The 25,248-nt window shown below is 52.8% G+C and overlaps 4 protein-coding genes and 5 non-coding genes across 20 annotated transcripts in view; all 9 read left to right on the top strand.

Annotated features, from left to right (window-relative positions):
- The window catches only part of ALDH16A1 (aldehyde dehydrogenase 16 family member A1), a 31,773-nt gene extending 31,037 nt beyond the window's left edge, over positions 1 to 736 (top strand). For all 3 annotated transcript variants that reach the window (XM_064293976.1, XM_064293974.1, XM_023543242.2), the window contains one exon: positions 454 to 736. In XM_064293976.1, coding sequence (XP_064150046.1) covers positions 454 to 615 — 162 coding nt within the window. In that variant the 3' untranslated portion in view covers positions 616 to 736. The remainder of the gene's footprint in view (positions 1 to 453) is intronic.
- An 81-nt stretch (positions 737 to 817) lies between these two features.
- On the top strand, positions 818 to 10,448 carry FLT3LG (fms related receptor tyrosine kinase 3 ligand). Of its 10 annotated transcripts, none has more exons than XM_064293980.1 (8): positions 818 to 1,162; positions 1,475 to 1,541; positions 2,203 to 2,313; positions 2,898 to 2,951; positions 3,501 to 3,644; positions 4,374 to 4,512; positions 6,759 to 6,958; positions 9,040 to 10,448. In XM_064293980.1, exons 2-8 carry the CDS (start codon positions 1,509 to 1,511, stop codon positions 9,238 to 9,240), a joined length of 882 nt encoding a protein of 293 aa, XP_064150050.1. In that variant the 5' UTR covers positions 818 to 1,162; positions 1,475 to 1,508; the 3' UTR covers positions 9,241 to 10,448. The 10 variants fall into 10 exon arrangements, with proteins under 10 accessions (XP_064150050.1, XP_064150049.1, XP_064150052.1 ...); XM_064293979.1 differs by having other exon boundaries at positions 818 to 1,233; XM_064293982.1 differs by lacking the exon at positions 2,203 to 2,313.
- A 117-nt stretch (positions 10,449 to 10,565) lies between these two features.
- RPL13A (ribosomal protein L13a) lies at positions 10,566 to 14,568 on the top strand. Its single transcript, XM_010586500.3, has 8 exons — positions 10,566 to 10,624; positions 12,459 to 12,531; positions 12,919 to 12,984; positions 13,161 to 13,262; positions 13,464 to 13,549; positions 13,725 to 13,784; positions 14,109 to 14,231; positions 14,457 to 14,568. The coding sequence occupies exons 1-8, from the start codon at positions 10,610 to 10,612 to the stop codon at positions 14,541 to 14,543; spliced, it is 612 nt and encodes a 203-aa protein (XP_010584802.1). The 5' UTR covers positions 10,566 to 10,609; the 3' UTR covers positions 14,544 to 14,568.
- LOC111749672 (small nucleolar RNA Z195/SNORD33/SNORD32 family) lies at positions 12,576 to 12,659 on the top strand. The gene has a single exon (XR_002784869.1). It is a non-coding gene; the product is annotated as a small nucleolar RNA Z195/SNORD33/SNORD32 family (small nucleolar RNA).
- Positions 13,309 to 13,393, top strand: LOC111749671 (small nucleolar RNA Z195/SNORD33/SNORD32 family). The gene has a single exon (XR_002784868.1). It is a non-coding gene; the product is annotated as a small nucleolar RNA Z195/SNORD33/SNORD32 family (small nucleolar RNA).
- LOC111749673 (small nucleolar RNA SNORD34) lies at positions 13,587 to 13,657 on the top strand. Its single transcript, XR_002784870.1, has one exon. It is a non-coding gene; the product is annotated as a small nucleolar RNA SNORD34 (small nucleolar RNA).
- LOC111749678 (small nucleolar RNA SNORD35) lies at positions 13,856 to 13,941 on the top strand. The gene has a single exon (XR_002784875.1). It is a non-coding gene; the product is annotated as a small nucleolar RNA SNORD35 (small nucleolar RNA).
- Positions 14,282 to 14,366, top strand: LOC111749679 (small nucleolar RNA SNORD35). Its single transcript, XR_002784876.1, has one exon. It is a non-coding gene; the product is annotated as a small nucleolar RNA SNORD35 (small nucleolar RNA).
- A 4,600-nt stretch (positions 14,569 to 19,168) lies between the features above and the next one.
- RPS11 (ribosomal protein S11) lies at positions 19,169 to 22,044 on the top strand. The gene is made up of 5 exons (XM_003406812.4): positions 19,169 to 19,301; positions 20,073 to 20,204; positions 20,412 to 20,487; positions 20,815 to 20,944; positions 21,857 to 22,044. The coding sequence occupies exons 1-5, from the start codon at positions 19,287 to 19,289 to the stop codon at positions 21,978 to 21,980; spliced, it is 477 nt and encodes a 158-aa protein (XP_003406860.1). The 5' UTR covers positions 19,169 to 19,286; the 3' UTR covers positions 21,981 to 22,044.
- The last annotated feature ends 3,204 nt before the right edge of the window (positions 22,045 to 25,248 follow it).

The following is a 25,248-nucleotide window of genomic DNA, read 5'->3' as shown; positions in this document are numbered from 1 at the left end:
GAACTCCTGTTGCATAAGGGTAGCAATGCCTTAGCAACAAGTTTCCCAGGACCTACCCCTTTAGGACCCCGGTTGCTAAGGTAGAGGATCTCCCTAGCAACAGGGGCCTGAGAGCCTACCCAGCCCAAAGACCTACTCTCATTCGACAGTCAGTTGCTAAGGGCCACGTCCTAGCAACAGAGTCAGTCGCCTCCTCAAACCTGTTGGTTGGCAATTCCTTGTCAACAAGAGGGTTGGCCCCGACTCCCTTGAACGTGGGCGGTTAAGGAGGAGGAAACTCCCTAACCACAAGGGTCAATCTCTTCCCTCAGCATGAGAGGTTCGCTTGCTAGGAGCTGAGCCTTGTAGCCACAGTCCAAAGGCTCCTCCTCAGGAATAGTCCTAGTTACTAAGGAAGCAGCTGCTTAGCAACAGAACAGTGAAAGTGCTGACACCTCCCTTTCCCCGTCCCAGGGCTCCCAGTTTGTGGAGTGGGCCTCCGCGGGAAACCTTAAGTCGGTGTGGGTGAACCGGGGCTGCTCGCGGGCCTGGGATCAGGAGGCCGAGGGGGCCGGCCCAGAGTTCAGGCTTCGAGCAGCACGGACCAAGGCCCTGTGGCTGCCCATGGGGGACTGATCTGAGTGTCCACCCACTCCAACGTACACAGAGAAGACATAACCCCAGCAGACAGCACACACCTGGAACATTCCTCTGATTATGGTCCCCGTGCCCTCCAATAAACCGTCTGATAATCCTGGCTGTGCTTCTTGAGGGGAGGGAGGGGGCACCAACTTACGGTCTGTTTGAGGCCATTTTTAGCTTTTAGATTCAGAACTAAACTCCAGTAGGTCTGACTCAGGTACAACATAGTGTTTGTGAAATACATAAAGGGTACTGTGCTCCTGGTCTCGTATGCGTTGGCTCCAGCGCAGACAGATCCGGGTTCAAGCCCCAGCTCGCCGCCTTCAGACATCCCCCCAGCCAATCCACCCAGCCCTTGTCTCAAGAACCAGAGTCCCACGAAGGCACCATCTGCAGTGCCAACTTCTGCCACCAGGTGGCGCCCTCCCCCTCGGCACAGATTCCACCCCAGTTCACTTTCTCCCCCAAAAAGTTTCCTTTCACTTTCGATCTCTGGCTGTCACCCGGCCTGGACCCTTCCACACCCAGCTGGGGAAGCCTGGTGCGTGGGGAGAACTGGGCTCTGAGTCCCCGAGGGGCGGGACTGGGCTCCTCCTCTAGCTGAAGCACGAGGTGGGGGGTCGGGTTCCTGGGTCCCTGGGCCCCTGACCCGAAGGGGGGTTCCGGGGGCCGGACGTCAGGGTTCTTGGAAGGGGAGATGAGGAGTTTTCATCGTAACTGGGGCTCACGCAGGAAGCCAGCGGGAGCAGGAGGCGGAAACTTAGCCACATCAAGGGGGCAGGGAGGTGGAGGGGCGGGTGAGGCAGGGGATGCAGGGTGCGGGTCCGCCACTGGCTCTTCTGTCCCTTTCAAGAGCTGGCCACAGGCATGAGGGGCCCCGGGCCGAGATGACAGTGCTGGCGCCAGCCTGGAGCCCCACGGTGCGTACACCTGGGGACAAGGTGGGGCAGAGGGGAGGGGAGACGGGCAGAGCCAGAGGAGGTGGAGAGAGGTGGGAAAGACGGACAGAGGTGGGGGAAATGTGAACAGATGTGGGGAGATGGACAGAGGTGGGTGAGGGACAAACAGGTGAAGGAGGAACAGAAAGGCATGGGGAGAGAGACAGACTTGGGGCAAGACAGACACACATGGGGTGATGTGGACAGGCATGGGGGAGACTGCACAGACAAGGGGGAAGAGCAGATAAAGGTGGGGAGAGACCAGACGCACAGACGTGAGGAAAGACCGACGGACATGGGGTGAGATAGGAGCGGGAGATGGGGCGGGACGGACAGGTGTGAGTACGAATGGGGAAGACAGGACCAAGGACGAGAGTTGGTGGGCGGGCAAAGGGACGCTGGATGGAAGCAGGTGGGCAGGGAGCAACAGTGAGGGCGAGAGACTGACAGCTGGACGGCGCTGGGCGGAGGGAGAGACATGGGGAACTGGGCAAAGACAGGGACAGACGGGACGGAGAGCTAGAAGAGACTAAAGACCCAGGAAGGAAGAAAGAGGGAGAGAAAAAGGGGCTGCGGGGGGTGGGGTGGGGTGCATGGGTGGGGCTGCGGGTGTGAGTCACTAGAGGGCGCCCGGTCCTCGCAGACCTCCCTGCTGCTGCTGCTACTGCTGAGCCCCGGCCTCGGCGGGACCCCCGACTGCACCTTCCCCCAAAGCCCCATCTCTTCCAACTTCGCTGCCGCCTTCGGCAAGCTGGTGAGCGCCCTGCTTCGACCACTCTTGCGGCCCTTTGAAGGCCCTGGTTCTGAGGTTGGGTCTGAGTTTCCCTTCTCACTGGGTCTCTGTCCCCATTCCTCTGGGTCCCTGTCCCTCACCTTCTCTCTCTGGGTCTCTGTTCACCCCCCGCCCCGTCTCTGCCTCCTTCTGTTTCTGGGTCCTTGTCCCTCACCCTCTCTCTCTGGGTCTTCCCCCCTGCCCGGGTCTCTGTCTCCCTCTTCTGGGTTCCTGTCTCCCTTTCTCTCTAGGTCTCTGTCCCCCTCCCTTTCTGGGTTCCTGTCCCCCTCTCATTCTGAGTCTCTGGCTCCCTCTCTCTCTGAGTCTCTGTCCCCCTCTCTCTGGGTTCCTGTCCCACCCCCCGTCTCTGTCTCCCTCTCTCTCGGAGTCCCTGTCTGTCCCTCTCTAGGTCTCTGTCCCCTTCTCTCTCTCTCTCTCTCTCTCTCTCGGTCTCTGTCCCACTCTCTGAATTTCTCTCGCCTCTCTCTGGCACTGTCTGCCTCATCTCTCCAAGTCTCCATAGTTTTGTCCCCTCCTATGTTCAGCCAGATTGTTCTCTCCTGCAGTCTGACTACCTGCTTCAAGACTATCCAGTCACTGTTGCCTCCAACCTGCAGGACGTGAGTCACAGATGGGAGGGGCCTGGGATGGAGGTGGGAGCCAGAGACTTCAGATCGCCACCCTTCAGGGGACCAGGCTAGTTTGCCGACCCAGCCCCGTCCTACCTCAGACCGAGGAGTTGGAGCCCCCAACCCCCTTGTCCCTCAGACGCAGGGGTTCCAGCCCTGAGCCCCTCCTTGCTCAGACCCAGGAATCCCAAAACCCAGCCCCCTCCTTCCTCAGACCCAGTAGTCCTGTCCCCTCAAACCCAGGGGTCCTGGGCCCTCAACTCCCTCCTCCCTTAGAGCTGGCTGGTAGATTTGAACTACCAACCTTTTGGTTAGCAGCCTGAGCTCTTAACCACTGCGCCACCAGAGCTCCCCCTCAGACCCAGGAGTCCCAAAACCCAGCCCCCTCCTGCCTCAGACCCAAGAGTCAGGGCCTTCGGGCTCCTCCTCCCTCAGATCCAGGAGTCCTGGCCCTCAGCCCCCTCTCCCCTCAGACCTAGGAGTCCCGGCCCCCAGCCCCTTCCACACACAGGGCCCAGAGTGTGGGCTGTGTCTCCCCAGGACGAGCTCTGCGGAGCACTCTGGCGGCTGGTCCTGGCCCAGCGCTGGATGATACGCCTCAAGACAGTGGCCGGGTCCCAGATGCAAGAGTTGCTGGAGGCTGTGGACACTGAAATACACTTTGTGACCTCATGTGCCTTCCAGGTCAGCCCTGAACTTGGGGCCAAGTGAGGGGAGCTGGATGCCTTCCTAGGGATTGGGGGTAATGCTCCCAGCCTTCCTGAAGATTTCATTTGACCAGAGCATCCCAAGGAAGGTAGAGGCTGGAACCTCAGGCTCACTAAGCCTGTGGCTGGGTGTTGTGGGTATGAATGACACTTCTCTAGACACCTAGGACATGAAAGCTGTAGGCCATTTCTATGGGACAGATATCCCAGGCCCTGTTGCTGGGTCACTATGTGTTGGAATTGACTCAACAGCAATGGGTTTGGTTTGGTTTGGTTGCTGGGCGTTACTAAGCGGTTCTCTCCCCTAGCAACCAGAAAGAGACAGGAGATCTAAACTCTCTCAGACCCGGGCCTGAGCCCTGTTGCTGGGTGTTGCTAAGGGGTGTTTCCCCTAGCAACCAGGAAGAGATAGGGGATCTAAACTCTCTCAGACCCAAACCTGACTGGGTGTTGCTAAGGGGTTCTCTCCCCTAGCAACGAGGGAGAGACAGGAGATCTAAACCCTCTCGGATCCAGGCCTAACTGAACCCTGTTGTTGGGCATTGCTAAGGGGTATTTCCCCTAGCAACCAGGGAGTGATAGATGGGGGATCTAATCGTAGAGACCCAGGCCTTCAGGGCGCTGTTGCCTGGCAGGGTCGTTGGGCCCTTGGCCTGAGGAGATGCTGGGGTGATGCGGTGGTGACGTCTCCCTCCCCTGCCCCCAGCCCCTCCCCAGCTGTCTTCGCTTCGTCCAGACCAACATCTCCCACCTCCTGCAGGACACCTCCGCGCAGCTGGCCACTCTGAAGCCCCAGATCAAGACCCGAAATTTCTCCCAGTGCCTGGAGCTGCAATGTCAGCCGGGTAAAGGCTCCCACCCCCCTAACACGCACCCATCCCTCCCCTCCTAGCCTCCCAGCCCCTCCATCCCACACTGGGTGTGATTCTCACCCTACACTTCTCCCTACTGGCTGTGTGATGTGGGGCACGTCCCTTCCGATTTCTGGATCTCAGTATACCCATCTCTGAATACCCATTGCCATGGAGTCCGTTCTGACTCATAGTGACCCTACAGGACCGAGCAGAACTGCCCCATAGGGTTTCCTAGGCTGCAACCTTTAAGGAAGCAGATTGCCACATCTTTCTCCTATGGAGCGGCTGGTGGGTTCAAACTGCCGACCTTTGGTTGGTAGCCAAGCACTTAGCCACTGTGCCACCAGGGCTCCATCCATCTCTGAATAGGGAACAGTAATCCCTGCCTTGTCTCTATAAGGCAGTGCTGTCCAATGGAAATACAGTTCGTTTCATTTTACCGTTTCTAGTAGCCTTGTTAGAAAAAAGTAAAAAGAAATAAGTAAATTCTTTTTTTTTTTTAGGATTTTTAATATTTGTTGTTTTTTAGCCAGTTAATTTTTTTTTTCATTTTATTGTGGTAAAATATATGTAAAAGAAAATTTGCCGTTTTAACCATTGTATAATTCAGTGGCATTAATGTTACTGAAATTGTCGTGAAGCCATCTCCACTACTTATTTCCAAAACTTTTTATCACCCCAACAAGAAACTCAGTACTCCCTAAAGCAATAACTCCCCATTTTCTCTCCCGCCAGCCCCTGGTAGCCTCTAATCTACTTTCTGTCTCTATTCTGGATATTTCATACAAGTGGGAATCATACAATGTTTGTTGTTTGGTGTCTGGCTTCTTTCACTCAGCATCATGTTTTCAAGGTTCATCCATGTCGTAACAAGTGTCACAACTTCATTCTTTTTTATGGTCGAAAGATATTCCATTGTATGAATAGACCACATTTTGTTGTCCATTTATCTTTCGATGGGATAGTTATTTTTTTTATTTTTAATTTTGAAATAACTATTGATTGATAGGAAGTGGCAAAGGAATGTGCAGGAGGGCCCCTGTATCCTTCACCCAGCCTCCCCCAATGTGAACATCTGCTTGTTCACATTAACTATGGTACAATATCAAAATCAGGAAATTGACCTTGGTGCAATCCATAGAATTTACTCAGATTCCACCAGTTATATACACACTCAAACGAGTCCTTGGGTGGCACCGTAGAACTGTACTGCTTAGAGTTTTCAATGGCTGATTTTTTGGAAGTAGATATTTTGGAAGCAGACCGCCACACGTTTCTCCTGAGGAGCGGCTGGTGGGTTCAAACCACCAACCCTTCAGTTAGCAGCCAAGCACTTAACAACTGCACCACCAGGGTTCCTTGGTGGGGACAAAAGGGGCCAGATCATGTGGGGCCTTCTGGATCATTAGTTCTTCATACATTGTATCATCTAGTTTTATTATCCATTCATTCATTCATTAATTTATCCAATAAATATTTAATGAGCACTGACTGACTAATCGATAAATAAATAGGGCTGCTGCTGCCCTACACACAGGCCTCACAGGCTACTGGAAGGAGGAAGACAAAAAAACACATAGATACAAGCACTAGAAACATGTTGAGTGCCTGGGTGGTGCAAATGGTTAAGTGCTCAACTACTAGCTGAAAGGCGCCTAAGAAGACAGACCTGGCGATCTGCTTCCAAAAGGTCACAGCATTGAAAACCCTATGGATGGGTCAGTTTGGCTCTGACACACATGGGGTCGGCGAGTCAGAACTGATTGGACAGCAACTCACAACAACAGAAACATGTTAATTTCGGGGTGGTACCAATGGTTAACGCACTCAGTTGCTAACCAAAAGGTTGGAGGTTTGAATCCATCCAGAGGTGCCTCAAAAGAAAGGCCTGGAGATCTACTTCCCAAAAATCAGCCTTCGAAAACCCTATAGAACACACTTCTACTTTGACACACAAGGGGTCACCCTGAGTCAGAATCGACTCCCCAGAAACTTGTTTTTGAAAACATGTTAGTTCAATTATAAAGTAAAATGCACACTTGCCATTTGCCAGACACTGTCTTAAGCACTTTCTACACATTTACTCATTTAATTCTCGTGACAATCTCATGAGGTAGGCACAATCATTATCTCTAAGTTGAGGCCCAAAGAAATTAGGAGCCATCCACGAGACCAGCCTTTCATTGTTTCCCTGGCCCTGGCCCTTCTTGTTTACCCAGGCTGCTCTCTCCCTCCAGAGCCCTCCACACTGCTGCCCCCACAGAGTCCTGGGGCTCTGGGAGCCACAGCCTTGGGAGCCACAGCCCTGCCAGCCGGTCAGCACCCTTTGCTGTTCCTCTTGCTACTGCTGCCCCTTGTCCTGCTCCTGCTGCTGGCTCCTGCCTGGCACCTACACTGGCGAAGAAGATGGCAGAGAGCGCCCTGCCCCAGGGAGCAGGTGAGGTAGAGGGTAAGCAGAGGGGGTAAAGAGGGCCTGGGGGTGCCAGGGTGCCCCAGACACCCTGGCAGCTGACTCTGGGTGCCCCAGGTGCCTCCCGCCTCCAGGCCCCAAAACAGGCTGCCCCTGCAGCTTGCGGAGCACTGACATGCCCCGTGGGGCCTTGAATGCCAGACTAAGGATGATGGACTGGGGCGTGGGGACTGGGGAGCCACAAGAGGGCTGTGAGCAGGGGCAGCGCTGGTATCGGAAAGACCACATGGAGGACAGACAGGCAGGGAGGAGGCTGGGGTAACAACCAGAGAGAGGAAGAGGACTGAGCTGGGGCTATCAGAACAGAGAGGAGGGGACAGGGCAGGGAGAATAGGGAATGGGAGGGACAGGTCTGGTGACTGACAGGCTGGGAGACCACTGGCACAGAGGACCCCAGGTCTGCTCCCCACCCCCATGACTGGGTGGACAGTGGGGCTGTCCCAGATGGAGAAACTGGGGGAGGATCAGGATTAGGGAAAGAACTGAGCTTAGTGGGGAAAGGTGGGCACTAGCGGAGACATGGGGATGCAGGAGTTCATAAGCCAGAAGAGAGTTGGCCTCCTGGAGCAGGAAGGGAATGGCATTCCAGGCAGAGGGAACCATACTTGCAAAGACCTGCAGATGTGAAAAAGCACAGGAGTCTGGGGATGTGGGCCAGCCCTGGGCAGTGCAGGAGAATGATTGAACAGGAGTGAGCAAGACAGCAGGAAAATATCAAGGCCTGGAATCAAAGGCCAGGTCAGGGAGCCAGAACTTCCTGCCCAGGCAGTGGGGAGCCATGGGAGGCATGCAATGGAGGGAGGACCCAAGGATGGGGTATGGGAGCAGAAGGCAGGTGGACTATGTGGGACCAAGAAGAGGCAGCCCTAGCTCACAGTCCTTGATGACACATACAGTGGCTCAGGCCTTGTGCTGGGGTGTTCTGAGGTTAACTCATTAATTGCCACAACAACCTAGTGAGGCTGGTGCCATTATTATCCCCATTTTACAGAGTCTGAAACCAAGGCACAGAGAGGTAAATAATTTGCCAAAAGTCACATAGCTCATGAATTGATAGAGCCAGGGTTTGACTTTGTGCTGTCTGGTTCCAGCATCTGTGTCCCTTGTCCTTCACTCTCCTGCCTCAGTTTCCTTATCTGTTCAAAGGCTCTAATAATAATCCTTCCACCATAGGGTTGCTGTGAGGTTAAGTGAAGTGACACACAAAACGCTTTTAGAGCACTGCTGTCCAACAGAAACTAAACGCAAGGCTTACCCATGATTTTAAATTTTCTAGTAGCCATGTTAAAACAAAAAAGTAAAAAGAAATGTGACATCACTTTAAATAACACTCTACTTCACCTAGGTGGTCCAGAGGATTGTCATTTCAACATGTAATTGATAGTAACAAGGTTTTTTTTTTCATGCTGTCTTCAAAAGGAGTCCCTGGGTGGCATAAACAAGCGCTCAACTACTAGCTCAGAGGTTGGCGGGTTGAACCCACCCAGAAGCGACTTGGAAGACTGGCCTGGCAATCGCTTCCAAAAGGTCACAGCCTTGAAAACCCAGTGGAGCAGTTCTACTCTGCATACACGTTTCTGCACGAGTCGGAAACGACTCGGCAACTAACAGATCTTCCAAATCCAGCGCGTATTTTACAACCATAGCATGTATAGATTCAGGTGCTAAGTTTTCATCAGGGACACTTGATCTGCATTTATAGTTCACGAAGTTTGCTACTGTAAAAGCAGATTCACAGGCCCAAGTCTTCCAAACTTATTGAAAAGTTTTCCAAACTGAATTGTCACTTTCTAAATTTTTTTTTTTTATTTCAGCCCTTGTTTCTGAACATTAGTTCCTTAGATAAAATTCAATTAGATTTGAAAAAAAAAATTTAGCTGCTCCTCAGTTCCACTGGCCACATATCAAGTGCTCAGTAGCCTCAAGTGGCTGGTGGCCACCACACTGAATAGTATAGACTTAGAACTTTTCCTTTGTCACAGAGAGTTCTTTGGATATCGTTGCCTTAGCACATAGTGAGTGCTTGCATCTATCATCTCACTTTACAGAGCAGGACAGTGAGGCCCAGAGAGGGGAGTCGTCTGCCAGAGGACACACAGCCAGGACATGGCGAAAGTCAGCGAGAAGTTGGTCCCTTCCTCAGCGCCCCGCCCCTCTCGATTTCTCCCCAGGATGGAGGCAACACCAGAATCCAGTCTCAGCCCCAAGCCCACCAGGAAGCCCTCTGTACAAAGCCCTCATCGTTATGAAATTGTATATAAATCATCCTTTTCTACCAGCTTTGGCGAGGCCTGTCAGTGGATGGGACAGGGTGGGGATGGGGTTAGTTTGGGCTTCAGAGCCTTAGTTTTACAGTCAATGCCATGCTTCATTCAACACATGTCTTCTGAGGCCTCTGGGGGCCTAAGGCCAGTGCTGGGTCCCAGACAAGAGTCAAAACCAGCTTTGCCCATGGAGAAGACACAGATCCGGAGAGCTACAGCGCAACACGACATATGCTTTAATGGAGGTAGCACAGGCATTGTGAGAGCCCCAAGGAGACACCCGAACCGGTCTAGGAGAGGCAGGGGGACTTTCTGGAGGAGAGGACTCTTGACCTGGAGGAGTGGGAGTTTTTGAGGGAAGGGGTTGCCGGCAAAGAGAACAGCACGTACAAAGCCTGGAGGAAAAAAGGAGGGCATAGGACAATGTGGCTGGAACGGAGTGACCAGGGGGTGGTGAAGGGGGGAGGAGTGGACAGTGGCAGAAGAGGCAGGTCAGCAGGGGCCAAATAACAAGCGCTGCAGACTTGGAATTTGTCCGGGGGTACTAGGGAAGCTGGGAGAGCTGACTGCAGAACCAGGACCCTGGGGGGCACCGCCAGGAGGGGGAGCAATACTTAGGTACTGGGGCAGCCAAAGGGAGCTGGGATTATGGCAAGTCAGATTTTGGAAGGTGGGGTGGAGGCGAGGCCATCTCAGGAAACAGACTCAGCCCAAGTCCAGTCCAGAAAGTGAGAAGCTCTTCAGAGAACACTCAGACGCTTGCTGCACTGCAGCCCAGGCACCTGAAATTCATTGCGTCCTACACTCTAGGAATTCAAAGGGGAGATCACCTCCACCTGTCCTACAGATGGAAACACTAAGGGGCAAGACGGGTTTGTCCAGGTCTCAATGAGGCCGATCAGGCACCGGAATCCTGACCTGGAAACTAGACTGAGCGAAGAAGGGCGATCCTGATCGCCACCTGCAGGCCACCATGTACCCCGCAGCCCTCAGTCGCCAGAATGGGTAATGGTGCTTCCCCTCCCAAACAAGGCAAGCAGCTCATGTGGAGGGGTGGGGAGGTTAGCAGCCCCTCGAGAACATGGCCGCCCCAGCAGAGCTGCCTCCACACCCCACGTAACCTCTCGCCCCGCACGCCCATGGCCGCTGAGGTCCGATCGGAACACTAACCGGATCGGACAAGCAGGAGACTTCCGGCCCTCAGTGGGCGTCGCGGGCCACTCCGCGCACGCATGTATCACTTTGGCCAATTAAAAGGCCGCGTAGCCCGTGTGGCGTCACTTCCGCCTCCCGCTTTTCGGGGGATAAGAAACCCTGTGGTGAGACTTCCTTCTTTCCCAGGCGGCTGCCGAAGATGGCGGAGGGGCAGGTGGGGGCTCCGCGCGAGTCGGGGCAGTGTGGGTTCTGGTGGGTTCCAGGCCGGGACGGGGCCGAAGTCTCTTTCCCTTAGCAGGTGGCTGTGGAATCTAAGATTGATAACTGAACAAAAGGGGAGAATTTGGGGGTAAAGGGAGTTAATCGGGGAAAAAGGAGAGATCCCTTTAGGGGAAATCGGAGCTGCGCTTAGGCCTGGAACAGACTGACTAAAATGCGGTCTTTGGTTCCTCCTCGAGGAGCGATGGTGGGAGTTTCCCAGGAGAGGGAGAGAGAGTTTATAACTAGGTCTCCCTTCTCTCCATCTCGGGAGGTTGGGATCCTGGCGTCTTGGCCTTGAGTGTCTTAAGTGTCCCCAGCGATGAGGAAGCACCGGGCTGCCTCGAGGGATGAGAACCGAGGGATGGCTCAGATGCAGGCCGTCTGCACTGGGCGCGGTGGGATCCCGCTCTGCGCCTTCCAGAGCCAAAACGGAGGGTGCCTCCACCCTTCGCGTTGCGCAGGTTGCTTCACGTGGAATGCTTATCATGGGCCCCTGCGATTCCGGGTATTTGGGATATGAAGTCTGTCTAGGAAAGGTACCTGCTAGACCTTCAGGATTGCATTGCTTTTTTTTCTTTGTTTATGAGGTTCGTGGTTGAGGGCCCCCCAGCTGCAGAGCATCCTTGGGTTTTAGCTCTTTTAATCCAAAGCATTCTGGGAATCACAGCTGAAGCTTAGCTCTTGGTTTTCTGGTTCCTAGTGTAGTCTTTTGATATATGAAGGAGAGGGTGGTTCTGGAAAACGGTTCCTTGCTAGTTTTTTTCTAACTAATTAATTTTGTTGGGATCGTACAACCAAGGTTTGGAGTCTAGGCAGACCTGGGCTCATCACCCTAGCTTTGGGACCTAGGCACATGGTTAAGATATCTCAGCGTGTGTCCTGGCACTTTATTCTCGGTGCCTGGCGCAGTTTGCAGTCGTATTCTGTGTAATTCAGTTGCTCATCGCAGTGAGTCCTGAGGGGAGATCTGTCATTCTCATCTTCCCGGTGAGAAAATTTGAAGCATGGAGTGTTGGGGATTGTTGGCTGAAGTCCTATCAGGAAGATAGGGTTTAGATTGTATGCTCTGCTGTACTGCTTTTTTGACGTCACAAAGTATATCGGAAAAAAAAAATCGTCATTGTCTATTCTGACTCATAGCAGCCGTTCAGGACAGGGTAGGTACTGCTCATAGGGTTTCCGAGACTGTAATCTTTATGGAAGTAGATTGTCCGTCTTTTCTCGCACAGAGCCACTGGTGGGTTCAAACTGCCGGCCTTTCATTTAGCAACCAAGTGCTTAAACCACTGCGCCACCAGGGCTCTATAAGTAGGTGATCTCGGTATATTACATAATGAGAGGTGATGTCTTAACTCAGTAGGGATACTAGGTTCAGTGCTTCAGTTTAAGCAGAGATGCAGGCATCAGCCCTTTCTGAACCTTAGTTTTTTTTTTTTTTTTGCTATAAAGTACACTGAGAAATCTCGTCTTTGAAATCAGGAAGGGTTAAGTTCTGTCAGGATCCGTGAAGTTGTACTACAGGTTCTACTATTAGTGAATATTTTTGATACAAACCCCAGTTCTTACGTTTAGTGGCTGATCCACTTGCTGATGGAAATCCTGAGTCCACCTTTTACCATTTTTCTTATTTGTAAAGTGGGGCTTGGATGGATGCTACTTGTCACCTGGTAGTTGGATACAGGGGATGAGGTGAAAAAGCAAGAGAAAGGAAGGGTTGCTTGTGGTGTAGAGACAAAAGAAGACAGTGGGTGCCTCTCTGAACCCTCTAACCTTATTTGTCTTCCCAGGTCCTGGTACTCGATGGCCGAGGCCATCTTCTGGGCCGCCTGGCGGCCATCGTGGCCAAGCAGGTGCTGTTGGGTAAGTGCCCCCTGCCGGCACATCCCTGCCATTCACTCAGACTGCAGGTCAGTGATGAGCAACAAACACCATCTTTCGTTTGAGTCTCACGACCATGAGATCAACCCCATGCACCGCTCTGAGACCTGCCGGCCCTCCCTCCCCAGGGCACGGGGCTCCTGGCTCTGGGATAATGCCCTTCTGGGCTAGCTTTAACTGCAGCATACATCCAGCTTCACTGGTGACTGCTGTGTGACTTGGGGCAAGAGGCTGTCCTCCTGAGAGCCTTGGCTTCCTTCAGGGTTGTGGTCAGTGCGACACAGCGAGCCCCCGGCAGTGCCTGGACAGGTGGGGTGGTGGGTCAGATCCTCTTCTAACCTTTTCTTTTCCCGGATTGCTTCCCACTAGGCCGGAAGGTAGTGGTCGTGCGCTGCGAGGGCATCAACATTTCTGGCAACTTCTACAGAAACAAGTGTAAGTTAAGGCATCAGAGGAAGCCTGCCAAGTCAGCCTGTGAGATGCTTAGTGGTGGAAGGTGCTGATGCCTGGACGGCACAAGTCTGGGTGCTTGTGGGGGGGGGGGTGGGGGGTTTGGGTCAGGGGCACTAGGTCTGGTTAGCCTGCCCTAACATGGTCACTCCTCTTCACAGTGAAGTACCTGGCCTTCCTCCGCAAGCGCATGAACACCAACCCATCCCGCGGCCCCTACCACTTCCGGGCCCCTAGTCGCATCTTTTGGCGGACTGTGCGAGGTGAGAGGACCACGGGCAGCCTGTGCAGGGGGCAGGGTTTGGGCGTGTGGCCAATGATGAAGACTTCTCCCGCTTGTGTTCGAGTTTCCCGACCATGAGAAGACTTTACATGCACTACCATCTGAGGCCACCCATCTGGCCACCTGGGGATGGGTGAAGGGGAGCGGGACATCCTCCTGAACACTGTCTCCCTGCCCATAGGTATGCTGCCCCATAAGACCAAGCGTGGCCAGGCTGCCCTGGATCGCCTTAAGGTGTTTGATGGAATCCCGCCCCCCTATGACAAGGTGAGCTAGAGCAGGCCCTACGCAGCACCCACATACCCAGCGTCTGTGATGTTCCTTGACTACCTACATTGTTTGATCCTCATGAGAACAGCACTGGCTGAGACGCCGAACCCCTGGCCCTTTCACCATGTCTGTCAGTCACCCCAGCCCTCTAAGCCCTCCCTTTCCTTCACAGAAAAAACGGATGGTGGTTCCTGCTGCCCTCAAGGTTGTGCGTCTCAAGCCCACGCGGAAGGTGAGTTCCAGCTCCAGGGGTTCAGATGGGGAGTGGGTCCTCTGTGGTGAACTCCATGTCTCCAAGGGCTTGGCAGATGATGGCTTCTCTCACGATGGTCTGCGAATGCCTGTGTGGGCACTGCCGATAACGCCAGTGGCTCAGCTGATGCCAGCAGGGGGTAGTTACCGTGTTGGGGGTGGGTGATGGCTTTTCTAACTTGGGGTTGGGTGGAGGAGATAATTTTGATAAATTCCCAGGATGCTCTAGGGCAGGTTTTCGTGCTCTGGAGCCCTGGAATTGAGCACTTATACCTCCTCGTGCTTCTGCCTCTTTGTCCCCCAGTTTGCCTATCTGGGACGTCTAGCTCACGAGGTAGGCTGGAAGTACCAGGCAGTGACGGCTACCCTGGAGGAAAAGAGGAAGGAGAAAGCCAAGCTCCATTATAGGAAGAAGAAACAGCTCATGGTGAGGGGGCTAGGGTTAGGGTAAGGGGGCACTGCACTCCTCACAGGACTGGCAGATGATGTCTCTTCTCACGATGGTCTTCGTATGCCCCTGGGGGGCTCTGCCGACTGCCTAAAGCCATGCTGATGCCAGCTAGGGTTTGGTATAGGAGTGGTCCATGGGATGGGAGCGGTCACAGGAACAGGAGCTGCCCTGACCACCGGGTGTTAACTTTTTCCCCTACAGAGGCTGCGGAAACAGGCCGAGAAGAACGTGGAGAAGAAGATCAACAGATACACAGAGGTCCTCAAGACACACGGACTCCTGATCTGAGCCCAATAAAGACTGTTATTCCTCACTGGCTTGGCCTGCCCTTCCTACATCGTCGGCCTGGGACATGGGGGCCTCTAAGCCACAGTCAATATCCAGGTGCCACAGGCAGCCTGGGGATGTGCAGAAAGGACATAGGTCACTGTCACTGCTCCTGTTCGAGGAAGGCCTTTCTTTCTCGAAAGAGTTCACAGCTACTGACGTGTTACAACTTCACGTAAATGGGTAGGGGGAGCAGCCAGTCACTTCGATTGCAATCATTTTGCAGAACTGAAAACTGATTGCAAGGAACTCAAAATAGTAAATGGAGCATTTGTGAAAAATATTCTGCATGGTTTTATACCATACTCTGCAGCTGTTAGAGTGTTCCAGAAAGCTTGTATGTACTTTGTGATCTTGGGGTTGTAAAAAGGGTATTTATAAATAACAGACTGGGAAGAGCTGCCACCAGGGGGCCACAGGCACTGCCCTTACTGCTTCCCTCCATCTTGTAATTAAAAACTAATAAATTGTTTGTAAACAAAATTGGTGTCTTTGCACTATGTCTGCTCCAGAGACAGACCCAGTGGAGATTGCCCTTGGCAAAAAGGGGATTAAAGAGTAAAGTTTGGCTATCTGTGGTCAGGTCTTCACCAGCCATCACAGTTGCTTTGCAGTCTACACCTGCTACAAGAACAGATCGTTGATGTGCCAAGAATTTTTCTGGAAAGCTAAATGCATGGGCAAGCCTATTAAAAATTTAATTAAAAAATTGTGCCCTGTGGGGCCTGGTGGTAGAGGGGAACAACACCTTTCCCAATAAGAGCTTTTTGTCTTTCTAATTTAGCTGCAAAGTATGGAATTAACCAGCTTTAACCATGTCCCCGTTGGGGCACGGTGGGATTTCTGATCTTGCTGAAGCCACACCGAGGGGTATGGCTGTGCGCAGTCATTCTTTGTGTACATAACGTGGGACAGAGTAGAACTGCTCCATAGGGTTTCCAAGGAGATGCCGGTGGACATGAACTGCCAACCATTTTTGGTTCACAGCTGCGGTATGCCCTGGCTCTTAAACCACTGTGCCACCAGGGCCCCTGGGCACTATACTGCTGCCCCTACCCATTGCTGTTGAGTCGATTCCGACTCAGTGGCCCCATATGACGGAGTTTTATGAAATAATCGAATGCTACACAACATTTAGAAACCCATTGCCATCCAGGTGATTTAGACTCAAAGTGACTTTAAAGGACAGTAGAACTGCTCCCTGGAGTTTCCAAGGAGTGCCTGCTGAATTCAAAACTGCCGACCTTTTGGTTAGCAGCCATGGGACTTAACCATTATGCCACCAGGGTTTCCTAAACAATATTAGGAGTGTTAAAATTGAAAATACCTTATCTGTAGTGCGTCTTGGGTCTACCAAAGTGAATGCCTGAAGGAAAGATCCTTGACAAGATTGTTGCTGATGGCAACGATGGACCAGGCAGTTCTGTTGTACATACGGTCTCAAGGGCACCAACACAGTGATGGAGTGTTTTGTGAGTACTTAGCCTCTCCCCGCCACCCTCAGAGCTCATGAGGCTTGAGTGTGAATGACTAAGGTGGAATCACTTTATAAGTGCTGCAGTCTGGCTCAAACAGTAGAGGGAAGTAGATACACTGTGTTATCAAGGGAGTTAGATTGACTCTTGGGCTTGGGCAATTGTTTGAAAATGCTAATTTAGGACTGGCGCTTGCCTGTCTTCAGCTCCACCCACAAGGGCAAGAACTACTTTAACATAGTCAATATGAGGTCGCAAAGATGGTCTTGATTTAATGGAGTTTATTTTATTGAGAATATACACAGCAAAGCATACACCAACCATACAATTCACTCCAAACTGTCACCCTCCTTTTCTGAGTTGTTCGCCATTAACATAAACTGCTGCACCCTATGCTTCCTACCTAACTTCAGTTTGATCCCATGTGGAGAGTTAATGAGTATTCTGAGCTTGGTGGTGAGGGTGGGTGGCCACCTCTGGGTCTACTGGTGGTGGCATTTGTGCCGTGAAATGCTGGAAAATATGGCATTTGACAAAGGCGGGGAAATAAAGTGGAATTTGCTCAAGTTTATTACACACCTAGGCTTTTCAAAGCACTGGTCAAAAAATCAGTGTGGTGGGTTGTAACCGATATTAAGATAAAGGAAATGGGATAGAACTAAAAAAATGTTAAAGGAAAGTAGAATTATGAGAACTTGTTTCAGATAACTAGAGAGAATTGGAGGAGGGATGGAGAAAGTCGGGAAGAGAGGAAAAGGGAGGGTTGGTCACAATATAGAATGTATTTCCTACTACAGTCAAAAAAGCTTGAAAGCTACTGACTTTAACAATTCCATATTGCTTCTATCCTTTCAGACTATTTATTTTTGCTTTTTCCCTTACCAAAATTGCACAAGCTACTCTGAGCACATTTGCAAAATACTGAGCATTTAAAAACTAGAAAGGAAGTCACACCCAACCTGGAGGGGAACCACTGGGACTGCACGGGCATTTCCTTCCAGGCTTTTTTCTAATATCCTCTGTTTCTGGTTCTGTCCACACTGTAGGTACAACTGTGGGTTTTGCTTTTTTTTTTTTTTTTTTAAATAAGAACCGTAAGTCCTTTTCCAAATTACCCACACACCCCAGAAATTACTTTTTGTTGAAAATAAAGGTACTACTAGGGGCACACACAGAAGTATCTAAAACATAAAATGAAAAATTCCTGCCTCTTAATATCAGCTTCCCTCAACAGGACTGAAATAAACAATTAAAATCTTAAATTTTATTATTCAAAATTCACAAAGCTATTCAGTGTAAAGGAATTGAAATAAACTTTCAATTGAATTTTATAGCACTTATTTCTCTGATGTTATAACTTAAAAAAGCACTGACTTTTGAGACTGTATATATATATATATATATACCCCAAACCCATTGCTGTGAAGTCAACTCAGAGTACAGAGATACAGAGCAGAACTGCTCCATATGGTTTTCTTGGCTGTAATTTTTATGGAGGTAGATCACCAGCTCTTTGTTCCAAGGCACCACTGGGTGAGTTTGAATGGCCAACCTTTATGAGTATTTCTGAGCCTCTGGCCTCTTTCCCACCTCTTCTACAATTTAGGAGGCAATTTCGGTGAGAAGAAAGACTTGGGCTCAGATCCTCCTGGTTTTATTTCCTGACTGCCTTTGGCTGAAAATGTCACCCCTCCTCAGCCTCTTGTCCTCCTCCTTTTCCATAAATGAGATAACAAGAGTAACTATAGTACTATCAAGGTGGGAGGAGTGGTTGAACATGAATTTCAGAGAAGGGGTTGACACTGAAAAAAGAAACTCCAATTAAATTATGCCAAGACTTCACTAAAGGAAGAGGCAGGAGGTACCTGAGTGTTCCAAGGTCTGGGCTTTGATATCCTGCAACAAAGTCCAAGTCACCGTGGGGTGTGCAGGATGCCAGGATTGGCTACAGACACCAGGTGGTCATCACCACTGCCCAGCACAAGGCCTGGTACACAGTAGCTGCTCATCAAGTGTGATGGCATACTGTTTTCTTCTTTATAATAGATGAGTAAGAACACTGGAGCCAGACTGCCTGAGTTCAATGCCAGCTCTGCTTCTCAATTTCTGTCACACCTGAAGCAGCTGTACTTCAGCTCCCCCAGCAGTAAAAAGGGAATATTAACAGAACCATCCTTAGAGAGTTGTGAGGGCTAAATGAATACAGTACTTATTAGCACAATGCGTGAAAAAAAACAAAACAAAAAAAACCTGTTCCCGTCGAGTCGATTCCACCTCATAGCAACCCTACAGGACAGAACAGAAATGCCCCATAGGGTTTCCAAGGAGCGGCTGGTGGATTCCAACTGCCGACCTTTTGGTTAGAAGCTGTACAACTTAATTAACCACTATGCGACCCGGGTTTCAAAATCGTTCTTTTAAGAGTGTCATTTTAAAACTATTAATCAGTTACAGACTTGTCCAACATGGTAGCCATCAGCCACACGTGGCTATTTAAATTTAGATCTAATTAAAATCGAATTAAAAATTCAAGTCAGTCGCACATGCTACATTTCAAGGGTCAAAAGCCTCTCGTGGCTAGTGGCTACCTTGCTGGACAGCGCAAATCTAGAGCATTTACATCACTGGAGAAGATCCTACTAGACAGCGCTGCTATAGACGGAAAAAACAGTAGCAGGGCTTCTCCCCCCCCCACCCCCACCCCCCCAATTCACTGGGAATGAAATGGTCAGAAGAAAGGAACTTATAAAACTACAGAAAGTTCACGAGCAGCTCTTGCCCCTCGCAAAAATGGCGCTGCGCTGCACATGGTCCTAGGACCTTCCGGTCGCGGGCCCCGCAGAAAGATGGCAGCCGCCGCATCTGGTTTGAACCCTGCACGAACAAGACCATGCGGTCCTCAAACCCCACAAAAGCCTATGCCCCGCAGAAACATGACAGCCTCCCTACAACTCTCGCGATAACGTAAGCCCATACAAAGTTGGCCTCTCCTCCCAATCTGAACTAATACGCCCTGCACAATGATGGTCTCGTGAGACCGGAATAGTCGCGTCCGTACAGTCCTCCAATCGCGAGGTTGGTTACAGCCCCTGTCAATCAGAGTCTCGTCTAAGGCACCGCCCAAATCCGGTAGAACCCGCGCCTTGACGTCACTCCCTGTCGAGCCCCTACGCAGCCGATAAGGAAACCCGGTGGTGGCTAGAGCTCTCTTTTTCAAGCGGCCGGGAAGATGGCGGACATTCAGGTGTGAGCTCGGTTCTGAAGCCGAGGATACGGACTCTGCCTGGGCCCTCGGAGGCGCGTCCTGGGGAGCCGGGCCCATGCGCTCTCGTTTGGGGACTAATTCCGGGCGTTCCCGATTTCCTAGGGATTAACTCTGGCAGAGAACGCGTGCTTTTGTATTAATCTGGATTGGCGGTTACTATATTCTGGGGGCTCCGCGCTTCGTCCTTAATGGAGGTTCAAGCGTCTTAGGGCATATCCTCTTAAGATTCTAAGTTTAATGGACGGTTTTTCCGGAGATCTCGGACCTTGGTGGTTAATCCTGTGAGAACTGAGTCCTCAGGGCTGATCCAGGGAGCCATTCTAGTACTTAATAGGGAAGCCCCGTGTTAAGTTGGGAACGACACCTGGATGGGGCGGGGGTACCTTGTGTCTTGGAGAATAATCCTTGCTGAAAGGTGTCCGAGGTGTTGGAGGGGTAATTCTTGCTCTGCGGGTTTAAGGGGCGATTTCTGCGGGCGGCGGGAGGTGTTTTAGAGTGGAAATGCTGAGATAACCCCTAGTTTAGAGCTGAGTCGTTGATTTATAGGTAAATTCCGGGTGGAGGTGTTTTAAGAGGGTAATTCTGGCTTATTGACCCGTGAGGTGGATTCTTGGGTCTTCTGGAAGGTGGATAGTATCCTTTAGGGGTCAGCTTTGGAAAAGCTCAGGAATGGGGGTATGTGCTTTGGAGGATGGGATCTGGAAGGTTCTGCCTGCCCCACACTTACCAGTGTCTTTCTCATCCCTGAAGACTGAGCGTGCCTACCAAAAGCAGCCGACCATCTTCCAAAACAAAAAGAGGGTCCTGCTAGGAGAAACTGGCAAGGAGAAGCTCCCGCGTTATTACAAGAACATCGGTTTAGGCTTCAAGACACCCAAGGAGGTACACGGATCCTCAAAAGAAAGAGACCCTTATGTTCCTCTATGTCTGCCCAAGCCGGGTTGCCCTACCCACCTCTGAACGGCTGCCCAGGGGCTGCTGGGAATTAAGAGCTTGCATCCCTGAGGCCACGCCCCGAGGCCACGCCCCCTGCTCTGTTCAAGAATTGCTTGTCTGGTGCTCATTTCCTTACGTTCTCTATTCCTTCAGGCCATTGAGGGTACCTACATTGACAAGAAATGCCCTTTCACTGGTAACGTCTCCATTCGAGGGCGCATTCTCTCTGGTGAGTGCGGAGGGCCAGGAGCCTGGATTCCTGGATCCGAGGGAGGAGGGGGCTGGAGGCCAGGTCCAATGAGTTCTGAGAGGGGAAGGGGCTGAGATCCTGAGGCCTGAACAGCTGGTTCCTGATGTAGAGAGGGGGTTGGGGTCCAGCACTCCTGGGCCAGGGAGCACTTGCAGATGATGTCTAGTTTACAGTGGTCTTCAGATGGCGACCAGGCTTCTTGGGAGCCCTGTGCAGCAGCTCTCAATTCCCAGCATCCCCTGGGTGACCCTGGCCCCGTTTCCTATGGATCCTGACCCAGAGTCAGTCTGTCTCCCTTTCCCCTAGGCGTGGTGACTAAGATGAAGATGCAGAGGACCATTGTCATCCGCCGAGACTACCTCCACTACATCCGCAAATACAATCGTTTCGAGAAGCGCCACAAGAACATGTCCGTGCACCTGTCCCCCTGCTTCAGGTGAGCACAGGTCATCTGACTAGGGCGGCATTTCTGGCAGAGCCTGAATCAGAATGTTCTAGGTGGTGGACGTTTTAGGATCAGGGTACTAGACAGATTTATTCCAGAAAGGAACCTTAGGAAGATGAGAATTGACGTGCTTGACGATCTTAACCGTCATTTTATATGGAGTGTCCATGTGCCTGGCCTGGTGTTTGATGCTGAGGGTTCCCTGGTGAGCACAGTATGGGGTCCTGCTCTCATGGGGAGCAAAATCTAGCAGGCTGGGCACCAGGCACTGAACAGGTGAAATGATGACAGGAGCTGGGGCGGCCCTCCTTGGGGAGGGCTTGGTGGAGGAGGTGACTGTGGACAGAGGTGGCAAGTACTCAGGCTGGGAGTCATTTGCACTCTGGAGTGATCGGGGACCCCACTGTTCCCAGGATCCCTCTGCTGTGGGGGAAGATGCAAACTACTGGAGAGCACGGGTGGAGGCAGAGAGGCTGCCTTGAGCCGGTGACCACCCCTGGAGCCTCCAATTTTGTTCTGTAAGAAAGAGATCATAACAGTACCTGGTTGAGGTGCCTGCAGGAGGCAGTTGCTAGTACCACCTGTTCCCATCAAGGAGACTCTAACTCATGGCTGACCCATGTGTGTCAGAGTAAAATTGTGCTTCATAGAGTTTTCAGTGGCTGATTTTTCGGAAGTAGATGGCCGGGCCTTTCTACAAAGGCACTCTAGGTAGACTCGAACTTCCCACCTTTCGATTAGTAGCCAGGCACTTTACCATTTGCACCACCCAAGGTGTGGGGTTAGTGCCCTGGGCAAGATAGAAACTGGGGCTCCGTTGGGCTTTGGAGGAGCCAGAGCAGAGTGGGCTGCTCAGAGTCACTGGGCTCCTCCTGATGACACTGTGGCCACCTCCTTCCTCAGGGACGTCCAGATTGGAGACATCGTCACAGTGGGCGAGTGCCGGCCCCTGAGCAAGACCGTGCGTTTCAACGTGCTCAAGGTCACCAAGGCTGCCGGCACCAAGAAGCAGTTCCAGAAGTTTTGAACGTGGATGTCCGCCTGCCCCGCACCCCCCCCCCAAGTGAAATAAAGTTATTTTTTCTCAGTCACAGGCTAGACTTGTGGGATCTTTCAAGGGGCCTGGAGGAGATTGTCCCCAGAATGTAGCAGGGTTGACACTGAAGTTCAGGTTCATTTTCATCCTCTGAAGAGTGAGGGTGGGAATGGGGGCCCAATTCCTGCCTCCTGCCCAACATTCACTTCTGGGTAAAGGACAAAAACCAACCTGCGTGAGATGCTGCTCCCTTCTGTGGGTCTTCACCACCTCCTCTTGGTCCTTGCCCCCCCAGCTTGGTGGCTGATTAGATAAGGCCAACTACCTGTGTTGAGGTCCCCCGCCCCTGCCAATCCCTGGGGAGGAAGTGTGGGCGGAGGCTCTGGGGTCCTCCCCACCTCTGGTCTAGGGCCTTGGCTAGGAGGTTTAAGTGTGCTCGAAGCTTTCCCAGGCGCCTGGCTGTGAAGATAGGGTCTTGACTTCAGCCTGGGCCCTCCAGTATCCCCTGACAGCAAAGGTGGGAGCAAGAAGCACAGCCCAGGCCCTGCCTTGTTGGCCATATAGATAGACTTCTGGGACCTGCTCTCAAGGGGCCATCCTTACCACTCCAAGGAGGAAACAGGCTGAGGGACCAAGGCTTCTGTCTGGAGTCCCAGGGAGTAGTTGGGACTTGAGCCGGGACCCAAGTGTCAGGTTCTGGAAACTTCCTTTGTACCTGCTGTCTCTTGAAACCAAGGAAGGAAATGCACCTGAGGGTAGGTGGCGCAGTGAAGGCCAGGATTGAGCCAGACTGGACTCCCGCTGGGGAGTGTCCCACCAAGGGACAGGTGGATGGAGGCACAAGTGCCTGAGGAGAGAAATTCAAGAAGGGAATGTGGGAGCAGGGCCAGGATGCAATTGAGGCTCAGGCAAATTTAGGGAAAGGAACTGTCAGGGTCACAGATGGACACCTTGAGTGCTTAGAGGTTAAGTGCAGGAAGCCGTGACCAGGCAGAGGGGCCTGGCGTGTCAGGTACAGAGTGTTGGGGTGGAGACACCTGCCGCTGGACACTGAACAAGGAGAGAGGCTACAGGGAGAGGGCACAGACGGGACTGATTCTTTTAGAAACGGACGGAGAGATGAGCATCACACAGAAAGGAGGAAGAAGGTCAAGGCAGGAGGGAGACATGGAGGCTTGGGGTGGAGGGCAGAGACAGAAATGGGCTGCTCCAGCTGGTCTTGTTCCTCAGGCCCTGACGGTGCGGGGTCCCCGGTCCCTGCCCCCCACACCTGTACCAGGGTCCGAGGCACAGCACTGGTACAAGGGTTGGGAGACAGGGCCGCGAGGAAGAGGAGCCTCGGTGCTGCCTGCAGGATGCCGCCTCCTGCCGGCCCAGGCGCTGGCTGCCTTTTACCCTGGCCGGCGAGGGCGGGGGTTCCTGCCAGAGGAAGTGGGGCCGCATCAAAGAGGGCAGGAAGGGGCAGGGACGGGGCAGGGGGTGGTGCACACCGCTCAGGTTTCAGCCTGCATACCTGCCCCGCCCTGTGCTAGAGGGGGACAGAGACCCAGAGAGGGGGACAGACTGCGGTGGGGGGACAGATCCAAAGAGAGGGACAGAAATCTAGAGTGAGGGAGACAGCCCCAGGGGCGGGGGGTGGGGGGCAAAGACCTAGAAGGGAACAAGGACCCAGAAAAGAGGAACAGGGTCCCAGAAGGGGACAGAGACCCAGAGAGGGAGAGGGACAGGGACCTAGAGAGAGAGAAACATGGACTCAGAGAGAGGGAGACAGGCCCGGGAGGCCGGAGGTGCAAGGACCCAGAAAAGAGGGACAGGGTCCTAGAGGGAGAGGGACAGGGACCTAGAGAGAGAGAAACATGGACTCAGAGAGAGGGAGACAGGCCCGGGAGGCCGGGGGTGCAAGGACCCAGAAAAGAGGGACAGGGTCCTAGAGAGAGAGGGACAGGGACCCAGAGAAAGAGGGGCAGGGACCCAGAGAGAGAGCAAGATAGAAACCCAGAGAGAGGGCAGGGGACAGGGGCCCAGAGAGGGAGTGACAGAGACCCCGGGAGAAGGAGGGACAGGGACCCAAAGAGAGGGGGACAGAGACTCGGAGAGAGGGACAGGGACCCAGACAGAGACAGGGACAGGGACCTGAAGAGAGGGGGACAGAGACCCTGAGAGGGGGAACAGGGACCCAGAGAGAGGGGCAGAAACCCAGAGAGGGGGACAGAGACCCAAAGAGAGGGGACAGAGACCCAGAGAGAGAGACAGGCCCAGAGAGGGGGACAGGGACCCAGAGAGGGAGGGGGACGAAGACCCAGAGAGAGAGGGGGACAAAGACCCAGAGAGAGAGGGGGACAGAGACTCAGAGAGAGGGACAGGAACCCAGAGAGAGAGAGTGACAGGGATGCAAAGAGAGGGGGACAGAGACCCAGAGAGAGAGGCAGAGACCCAGAGAGGGGGACAGAGACCCAGAGAGAGGAAGGACAGGGATCCAGAGAGATACATGGGCAGGGACCCAGAGAGAGGGACAGGGACACAAAAAGAGTGGGATAGAGACCCAGAGAGGGGGACAGGGACCCAGAGAGAGAGGGGGACAGAGACTCAGAGAGGAGACAGGGACCCAAAGAGAGAGGCAGAGACCCAAAGGGAGGGGGACAGAGACCCAGAGAGAGGAAGGACAGGGATCCAGAGAGAGATGGGGGCAGGCCCAGAGAGGGGGGACAGGGACCCAGAGAGAGAGGCAGACAAAGACCCAGAGAGGGGGACAGAGACTCAGAGAGAGGAACAGGGACCCAGAGGAAGAGAGGGACAGGGAGCAAAAGAGAGGGGGACAGAGACCCTGAGAGGGGGAACAGGGACCCAGAGAGAGGCACAGGGTCCCAGAGAGGGGGACAGAGACCCAGAGAGAGGAAGGACAGGGATCCAGAGAGAGACAGACCCGGAGAGGGGGGCAGGGACTCAGAGAGAGAGGGACAGAGACTAAAAGAGAGGGGGAAAGAGACCCAGAGAGAGGAAGGACAGGGACCCAGAGAGAGACAGACACAGGCCCAGAGAGGGGGACAGGGACCCAGAGAGAGAGAGGGGGACAGAGACAGAGAGAGGGACAGGGACTCAGAGAGAAAGAGGGACAGGGATGCAGATAGAGGAGGACAGAGACCCAGAGAGAGGGATAGGGACCCAGAAGTGGGGGCAGGGACCCAGAGAGAGGGATCCCAGGCCGCTTAGACTGGGCGGCCCCCCTTGGCCACAGGTGTTTCCTTTCGGGGTGGGGTTG

This window comes from Loxodonta africana, chromosome 11 (assembly GCF_030014295.1).
Source record: "Loxodonta africana isolate mLoxAfr1 chromosome 11, mLoxAfr1.hap2, whole genome shotgun sequence".
NCBI lineage: Eukaryota > Metazoa > Chordata > Mammalia > Proboscidea > Elephantidae > Loxodonta > Loxodonta africana.
The sequence above is the reverse complement of the archived record's forward strand: the minus strand, read 5'-3'. Positions and strand labels throughout refer to the sequence as shown.

Bases quoted from the DNA above. Each gene is read 5' to 3' on its own strand.
- FLT3LG (XM_064293977.1), top strand. From the start codon at position 1,431: ATGCAGGGTGCGGGTCCGCCACTGGCTCTTCTGTCCCTTTCAAGAGCT. The intron at 2,952-3,500 runs GTGAGTCACAGA...GTGTCTCCCCAG, and splicing joins TTGCCTCCAACCTGCAGGAC to GACGAGCTCTGCGGAGCACT. The intron at 6,959-9,039 runs GTGAGGTAGAGG...CTCACTTTACAG, and splicing joins CGCCCTGCCCCAGGGAGCAG to AGCAGGACAGTGAGGCCCAG.
- RPL13A (XM_010586500.3), top strand. The intron at 12,985-13,160 runs GTAAGTTAAGGC...TCCTCTTCACAG, and splicing joins CAACTTCTACAGAAACAAGT to TGAAGTACCTGGCCTTCCTC. The intron at 13,263-13,463 runs GTGAGAGGACCA...CCCTGCCCATAG, and splicing joins CTTTTGGCGGACTGTGCGAG to GTATGCTGCCCCATAAGACC.
- RPS11 (XM_003406812.4), top strand. The intron at 20,205-20,411 runs GTACACGGATCC...CTATTCCTTCAG, and splicing joins GCTTCAAGACACCCAAGGAG to GCCATTGAGGGTACCTACAT. The intron at 20,488-20,814 runs GTGAGTGCGGAG...CCTTTCCCCTAG, and splicing joins TCGAGGGCGCATTCTCTCTG to GCGTGGTGACTAAGATGAAG.